Source organism: Dinoponera quadriceps, unplaced genomic scaffold (assembly GCF_001313825.1).
Source record: "Dinoponera quadriceps isolate SergipeBrazil2010 unplaced genomic scaffold, ASM131382v1 scaffold115, whole genome shotgun sequence".
In the NCBI taxonomy this organism is placed as follows: domain Eukaryota; kingdom Metazoa; phylum Arthropoda; class Insecta; order Hymenoptera; family Formicidae; genus Dinoponera; species Dinoponera quadriceps.
In genome coordinates, this window is record NW_014554511.1 from 2,110,759 (window position 1) to 2,120,045 (window position 9,287).

The 9,287-nt window shown below is 40.6% G+C and overlaps 1 protein-coding gene across 1 annotated transcript in view; it reads right to left on the minus strand.

Moving 5' to 3' along the window:
• Positions 1-7,478, minus strand: part of LOC106751694 (head-specific guanylate cyclase) — a 54,011-nt gene extending 46,533 nt beyond the window's left edge. Inside the window, exon 1 of the mRNA XM_014632706.1 lies at positions 6,391-7,478. Coding sequence (XP_014488192.1) covers positions 6,391-6,630 — 240 coding nt within the window. The 5' untranslated portion in view covers positions 6,631-7,478. The remainder of the gene's footprint in view (positions 1-6,390) is intronic.
• Positions 7,479-9,287: the final 1,809 nt, after the last annotated feature.

A 9,287-nucleotide genomic window follows, 5' to 3' on the forward strand; every position in this document is an offset into this window, starting at 1 on the left:
CCGATTTGGCTTACGTCGTTTGAAACATTTAGTCGTGTTAAATTAACACGTTAAATTACGACGTTGTTAAGTTAACACGTCCAATCGTGTTAAGTGACATGATTTGAAACGACAAGACATGTGTAAGAAATGTGTAAGAAGAGCTTCAGCTAAAGGATTTGCAGTGCACGCGTAAGTATTGGCTCGTTGAAAAACTCCGAAAGCTTCGGACGTTGAAGACTCCTGCCGATCAGAATTTGCCGTTTTCGCCGAACAAAATTAAATGGAGCTTCCCTCTCACGGTCTATTCTCTCTCTCTCTCTCTGTCTCTCTCTCTCTCTTTGAACTCTCGATCGAAAGTTCACTCGATAATGAAGCTTCAGGTCTGATTTGTCGCGCCGTGCGCGAATCTCCCCCATCATTAATATCCATTCAAAGTGGCTTTAATTTGACAACCGAGCGAGTTCTAAACGCCCCGTTATCGCCGGCCCGACGATTTTCTCCTCGATTGTGTATTTAATGCGAGAGGTGTCGATCAAAGTGATACAGCGAGAGCATCTCTCACGCTTTAGCAGCGCGCTTAACTCCGCGTCCGCTTCGACTTTCTCCACTTTGTCAATTTGTAAGGAGTAAACATGACTGGTTGTTTCGTGTCGTTTGTTTCACCATCGACTCGGAGGAAAGCCGGGCTCCTCTTGCGAGAAGGCGCAAAATCCTACGTGCGAAACTGTGACATAATGCGAGACACAGCCCGACGACTGGAGTATCGTGAGACACACGTTCGATTTCACCCATTAATGCAAAGTTCGCGTCGCCTCCCTCGCGCTTATTCTCGCAAGAAACAACTCATTTCCACTCGCTCTTCGTCGTGCACGCGTGGGATCGACAGCTGATAGCGGCCTGTCTGTGTGTGTTTGCGGCTTAACACCTCTCGGATTTGCAGCCGACGTTATCGTCTTAAGTGCTCGCGTTCTCGTCCTCCCTAATCTGCCATCAAACGCAGTTAACCCTCTGAAATACCAATGGCATTTGACAACCGCAGAGATACGATCGTGCGAGGGGAATCAATCCGACGTGATCGGATCGCCGTGCAAAACTTCGCTGAATTATCGTGATTCAATAAACAGAAGGCGCTCTTGCGATCTGCGATCTCAGCAATATACCCGCCGACGAATCCCCGACTGATTTGAAACGAACGCACGTCTTCCAATAAAACGGCATCTCGAGCAAATTTATCTGCTTAAAGAGAAATGCGCAATTTTCTGTCTATTTGTTCGCCGTTCTTATGCTATTATGTGCGAGATTATCGAAGATAATTCGATGCATGAATTGGAAATATGTACACAGAAATAAAGACTGATAATATACTTATTAAATGCATCTAACTGGAGATTTCGACAAAATATTTGGTAACTTTTATGAAATTCGATATTAACACGTTGACCGCCACGCCGAATTCACATCTTTTGCTCAGGGTGCCACGAAAATATTTTCATTATTCTAAGGATATAATGATAAAATAATAATAAATATGGGTATATAAGATCACAACCTTATCCATAGAGCGTCTATCTTGATGGTGGTTATGGGTGACCACCGTGGCGCCTTGGTGCACTCGATTATACTTGATAACTGTTTTGGAATATTTACTTACATTATGACTATTTACGATGCTTGCGCAATATGGCCAGCCTCATTTATGCTTGAAATGTTTTAATACAATACGTTAGATAGAAAATTTGATAAAAATTAAACTTTTACTCCTCCAAACAAATGCACTTATGAAATAAAGTTATACATAGTGGTTAAACATAGCAAATTAAATGTAATATGAGATAAATTGAGTGTGCTAAAAAATTTTTGTTCCGTTTTACAAACGGAATAGCGCAACTATTTTCTGTAATAAAATATATAATGTTCTAATTAAAATTCTTCATTGTTGAATAGTGCACTTTTTATTTCAAAATATTCTTTAATTAGCTATGATGTTTAAAATTCGTTAGCTGATGATGTTCATTCAATTTTTACAATTATAAACATTTGAGGCACTCCGGTCATTGACGACCACCGAGGCGCCACAGACAAGACAATGGTCACATGTGACCAACGTGGCAGTCAACGAGTTAATTATCAAATATTTAGGTCGCCTGCAGCATGAACGACTTTTATAGAGTTGAATCAATTAAATAAAATAGTAATTGCTACCAAATATTTAACATCTGTTATCAAAATGATTGATAATTATTATTAGATAAAAGATATTTGGTAAGTTTTACAAAATCTGGTAAGTATTACCAAATTTGGTAAGTATTACAATTTGGTAAGTATTACAAAATTAATATTAGATAAAAAATATTTGGCAAGTATTACAAAATCATTCACTCCCATTCTTATAAAATATTTGTTAACTATTAGTAATATTTATGACTGCTCTCTCTCTCTCTCTCTCTCTCTCTTTCCTTCACTTACTCCTTACTTTTCTCCTCTTTCTCCATACAAAGACACATAAACACGAGATATGAAGGCATGACGGAAGCTTGTAAGACTTGTCGGTTTCTGTCTTGTAACTGAAGTAAAACAGCACGGATCGCATTAATTGGATGGATGAGTAATCACTACGAGGTTGAAACTTCGGATGTCCTTTGCATATGAAGTGAAAAATGTACATCAAAATAAAATAGGAATGTTTAAGTTATTTTAAGATAATTTACGTAGAACGATAAAATGTTTTTAATAAAATGATGATAATTATCTAAAACAATTTTCCTTAAGAACTATATATTTAGTGATACCAAATATATCTCATTTTCTGCTATCAAGATTTGAGTATTAATTACCAATGTTTAGTTTAATGACCTAAATGTATAGTTCAAGCAACTAAATCTTAATTCTTAAAGCTGCATATTTATTTCATCTAATCAAATCATTTCGTAATTGTTGCCGAACGTTTGGCCCACAATATTTCATCGAATTATTCAGTAACAGTTAATAAATTTTTTTATATATTGCTAAATCCTCCTTTCAGAGTATCAATGAGACGGTCGCATTTGTTGTTGCGTGTACTTGCTTATTACACAATTTACAACGTAATTTCTCCGTAGCCGCGCAGGTAGCGCGCTATAAAAGAAGTGTAGATTAACAGAAGACTTCCGTGCCGAAGTTGAACGTTTTGGTAAGAAATTCCGTACCCACTCTCAAGACAAGGTTTGAAAACATTGGCCGTTCGCGTGAGCTACTAACGCGGTTTGCCTTCGCGTCCGGAGAGGAGGAACTTGAAAACTCCTGCTTTCTCTAAGCGAGGGACGGTAGGAAACTTTTCGCTGGATTTATTATATATTTCCGACCCAGTTTCCCAGTGAAAAACAGCTCCTATTCTCTCGCGGCGATGCGAACTCCGTGCGACCGTTTGCGCGCGCGTTCAACGTATGGGAAATTCGACAACGCGATTTCTGTCTGATAAGAAAGGAGAAGAGAACCGGTGCTTCGTGATAAATAGCGATTGGCGTAAATCGTTATCGTACGTCCGTGCGTTGTGGAAAAACGAGAGTAATTCCTTCGGGCTGTTGGATCGAACATCGAAATGCTCGGCGAATTCGTTGCCGATTCTCGTAATATTCTCGTTTCCTCGAAACGCGGATAATTGAGCACGAATATCGCCTTAAATTGCCTCGAGTCGAAATTTTAATGCTACTTTGATTGATTGAATGTATAAAATTCTTACACGGTAATAAATATCGGTAATAAATCACGTTAAAGTAGGTTTTCATTAATTTATCTGGGCGTAAGTTATGTTAGGGAAATCAAAGTAGCATTAAAATTTCGACTCAAGATTGTACATATAAGCGGAAAATTGTTTGGATAATATATAGCATATTTGTTAGATAATATAATAAATTCTAGATAATATAGCATATTTGTTAGATAATAAGACATACTAATATATTAGATAATATTATTAATACTTTGATTGATACCCGATTGTAACATATTATGAAAATAATAAATGTTCCAAATAAAAAAACGGCAGAAATGAATGCAACCCTCTAATATGTTCTATCCTATCCGAATGAGGCTGTTATGATACATATATTTTTGCGAAAAGTTCTCTGCGTGCAGTTGTAGTAAATGCATAGTGTTTCAAATTTGCAACATACTTAATTTTCCTCTTTGTCGAGATCAAAGGCATACCTAAACGTGGAAGACCAAATTATTTCTTAGAACGAAATATACAATCCAAAAGGCACAAAGACAATGCTCAACATATGCCTCAGATTTTTTTTAATATTTTTCTCATTTTCTGGGACTACCTGTGAACCTAAAAAAAAAATAATTCAGTAATAAAAAAAATACATGCATTTAAGGGTTAAGGTAGGGAACGGTAACGAAATATGCGAAAAATGTTGTTGACCCACGCTTTACCCGCTCTCTGAAACGGTCGGTTCAATTAAGGCGAGTATCGCCTCGATTTATCCCCCCGACATTTAGGTCGTCGGTGATAAATATAAATTCGACCGTCCAACGGTGTGTAAATATTGCCCATCAAAACGACCCCAATAGAAGGCGTCTCGTTTATCACGATCGTACGTCCTCTTTGAAAACAGACAACTCGGTCGCACTCGTATCCTCAGTGTTGTACCGACTCCGGGAGGGCGAAAGTAAAGAACGAAATTCGCGCAGCGTAGGAGCGTACGCGGACGACAGCGTGGAATAAAACCTCGGACGAACTAAACCAATTGCGTGTCACCAGCTGCGCTAATCCGACTTTGAACTCATAGAGAGAGAGAAAAGCCGTACGAAGACCCGTTGCTTTTTCAAGCGTCAAAGCCGTTTCCTTCCTAGGCGGTCTCTCCGCTTCAATCTGAAAGCTCGGCAACGATGACGATGCGTGCAACGCGTACTTTATTCGCAGATTTAGAAGTTTCCTTAATACTTCCACGAAATACTACAAATCTGCCTTAATCGGGGTCTACGATAAGAATTTAAGCTCTAAGCCTTGAGAAACTGACCAGTCACAGTCGAATGTGAGGTGAATAATCGACTGTGATTAGTCCATTTCTTAAAGCTTAGAGCTTAAATTCTCATTGGAAACTGACCAATCACGGTCAAATTATAGAAGAATAATCAATTGTGATAGGTCAATTTCTTAAATCTTACGCCTTAAGAAATTGATTGATCATAGTCGAATGTAAAGAGAATAATCAACCGTAATTGGTCAATTTCTTAAAGCTTCGAGCTTAAATTCTCATTGCAGACCCAACTTTAGTTCTAGTTTACACCGGATACTTTAAGCCTCAAGCTTTAAGAAATTGATCGATCACTGTCGAATGTGAGGAGAATATTCGACCGTGACTAGTCAATTTCTTAAAGCTTAGAGCTCAAATTCTCATTATAGACCCAACTTTAGTCCTAGTCCACATTAGATGCTTTAATCCTCAAGCTTTAAGAAATTGACCAATTACAATCGAATTACAGAAAGATAATCAATTGTGATAGGTCAATTTCTTAAATTTTACGCCTTAAGAAATTGATTGATCACAGTCGAATGTGAGGATAATAATCGACCATGATTGGTCAATTTCTTAAAGCTTAGAGCTTAAATTCTCATTGTAGACTCAACTTTAGTCCTAGTCTACACTGGATGCTTTAAGCCTCAAGCTTTAAGAAATTGATCGATCACAGCCGAATGTGAGAAGAATATTCGACCGTGATTAGTCAATTTCTTAAAGCTTAGAGCTCAAATTCTCATTATAGACCCAACTTTAGTCCTAGTCCACATTAGATGCTTTAATCCTCAAGCTTTAAGAAATTGACCAATCACAATCGAATTACAGAAAGATAATCAATTGTGATAGGTCAATTTCTTAAATTTTACGCCTTAAGAAATTGATTGATCACAGTCGAATGTGAGGATAATAATCGACCATGATTGGTCAATTTCTTAAAGCTTAGAGCTTAAATTCTCATTGTAGACTCAACTTTAGTCCTAGTCTACACTGGATGCTTTAAGCCTCAAGCTTTAAGAAATTGATCGATCACAGCCGAATGTGAGAAGAATATTCGACCGTGATTAGTCAATTTCTTAAAGCTTAGAGCTCAAATTCTCATTATAGACCCAACTTTAGTCCTAGTCCACATTAGATGCTTTAATCCTCAAGCTTTAAGAAATTGACCAATCACAATCAAATTACAGAAGAATAATCAATTCTAATTGGTCAATTTCTTAAGGCTTAGAGCCTAAATTCTCATTGTAGACTTCACTTTAGGGGTTGAGTGTCATATGGCCGGCAATAACCGCGTAAACGCTGCGGCGAAAACACATTTGTGTGTGTATATGTGTATATGTGTGTGTGGTACGCACGTGTGCGTGGAAAACTAATCTAGAAGACCAGTCTAACTATTCATTCTCAATACCGAAGGGTTAGTCAGGACGATCACGGCTGCCCTCAGATGCTTCAGATTAAGCGTCTGCGTGTCCTCGAGGTCGTCGTTGTCCTCGCCGAGGAGCGACGACGTGATTTGGACCGACGGCTGCCGCGGCGGCTTGCCTCTCTCATCCTGCCGGATCCTCGCGAGCCTCCGGTGCTCCCCTTCCCTGTTCCTCTCGTCTTTGTGGACCGACTTAAAGCGCCCGGCGGAGAACGGACATGCCATCTTGTCAGCAGCAGCGGATCCGCCGTTCAATCCGCTCTTTATTCCAGTCCAGTGGACTGCTTCTTCCCGAGCGTCAACGAGGGGGAAGGGGTGGGGGGACGAGGGGGCGATCTCAATTAACAAGAGACATGCCGCGCGCGCGCCCGGATTGGTGTTTATTAGCAATCAGCTGGCAGCTCCACGATCTTCGGTTAATCTCGGTGCGAACGTGGTGCTCCTCTGTGCTCCTCCGTTCGTCCCAGCTCTCTCACATCACGTCGTCCTAAGCAACGCTCGGACACGTGATTTCCCGAAAGCTCGTCGTCTTCGTCCTCCGCGTCGTTTTTATTGTCGTCTCCGTTGCGATGTTGCCGACGATATCGATGCTGGTGACGACCGAGGGGTCCGTCATTCTCAATCGTCCGGTTATCGCTGCCCACCACTACGGGGGAAGCCTCTTCTTCGCCACCGCAACCTTACCGGCGCCCACGCTTTACCTGGCTGCGTCTACCACCGCCGAATCGGTGCACATGGTGGTCGCATTTTAACGCGGAGGATCCGCGACCCGTAAGGCCACGTTGAAATCCTCCTCTCTCCTCCCAGGGTTTCGCGCTCGTTCCCGCTGCGGTTCTCCGGTAATCGAGAGGTGTTCCTCCTATCTCTGGCTTCTCTTTCTCTCTCCGCTCGCTACGTTCACATTCGCGTCTCAATGTCCTGCGCGACGCTCTCGGGAAACTGTAATTCGCGCGCGAAAACTCACTCCAGAGGGTTGCGGAGGGTTACAAAGCGCGACGCTGGATGAACGCTAGAAACGCGACACGACGAGGACGAGAGCTGCCGTACGTTACCGTGCCGGAGCGCGTGGCGCCATACTGCTCGCGGATTGACCGAGGCGCGACGAGCAACGGAGCTCGGTGGCGGAGAGGAGGGAGCGACGAGGAAGGCGAGGAAAGCGAGGGTGAGTCGCGACGGTGTAAGGGAGGAGGGTGGAGGCGCCACGATGGAGGATTGCCGAGACGCCTGCGCGTGTTTTCCTTCTTCTCTCTCTCTCTCTCTCGAATCATCGCGTTTTCTCTCCTTCACGTTCGTAGTTCACAGGGAGAGAAATCTGCCTGCCTGCCTGCCTGCTTACCTGCCTGTCTGCCTGCCTGCCTGCCACTCGTCCACTTTACCTGGTTGACCTACCTCGTATCTCTCCGCTAACAATTTTCGCCGTACGATCTCGCCTTGATTTTCTAAAAATTGTTATAACACCTGTTTTGAATCATTTGTGATTTTGAACGCGAAAATGTCCCAAGTAGAAATTCATCAAGTTTCTGACCGTAACTGACCACGAATTCTAGTAACTAGCTAGTTTTTGGCTAGTTTTCTTGGCTAGAAACTTATAGGTTTGGTCAACGCTCACTTCGTCAAAAACTGGACAGCAAAATTACATCAGTTTATCATTACATCATTACTAATCAGTTTTCAACTAGATTTTGACCAGTTTCTAACCAGTTTCTAAGCAATATTTGACTAGTTTCCAAGCAGTTTTTGGCTAGTTTCTACAAACCATTTCATACCATTTCTTTCTAATTTTTATAAGCAATTTTAAATCAGTTTCTGATCAGTTTCTAACCAATTTGTAACTTTTTTTAGCATTTTCTAACTAGTTTATAAATAGTTATAATTAATTTAACTGTATCTGTGTTGCAACAACAATTTGATTAGAATTTAATTTTTATAATTTTTATTTTTTCTATATTTCATATAATATTTTCTTTTCTTTTATTATTTTTCATTCTTATCATCTTCATCATTTCCGAAAACTTTTCTACTCGGGATGCTCAATTAAACTTTGCCCAAGAGAGACACGTATTCCCGGATATTTGTAATTTGTCGGACATCCGAAGTAGTAATTTTTACTCGATAAAATTAAAAATCGGTGAAGACGAAAGTAGACGGGTGTAGTTGGCGTTGTTTTAATGCATTAAGGGAAAATAAATTTGTCACTCGTAAGAGGAAGCATAGATACTATCGTTACCGCGGTAAAGCGCTGAAACGGACAGTATCAAGTCATAGATGTAACAAACGGAGAGTATAAAGGAAGGAATAGATGAGTTTGGTAACGAAGTTTGTACGGCACTTTTCCGCTTCGTCTCTACACTCGTTTCGCGGGCAGTAGGATCGGATAACCGTCTTGACAATCGTACGACAATTTGGAGCGATCGATCTATGCCATTATGATGAGAAACGTTGCTTTGTGCCGCGGATGAACGTCAGCAGCGGCACATTGAAGAGAAAATCGGTCGGTTAGGCTTCATTGTCCGCGAGAGTCCGACGGAAATGTGCTGTAAATTAAAATCATTTCGTCAAGAGATGCAAAAATGCCGGCAGACAACGAAATAAATAAAGAATGCGTCTCGAACGAACGAGAGAGAAATGAAGAATGCGCGCCTCTCGTCGCGTTGCTAACGCGCGTGAGTGAACTGAAAATTAAAGAACTGGTAATACTTACTTACTAAATGCATTTAGTTAGAGATTTCGACGGAATATTTGGTAACTGGTGTGAAATTTGATATTAATTACAAAGTATTTTGTTAGTCTGCAATATGAACGAATTTTATTCCGAGTTGAATCAACTAAATAAAATAATAATTGCTACTAAATATTTAACATCTGTTATTAAATGTTTGATA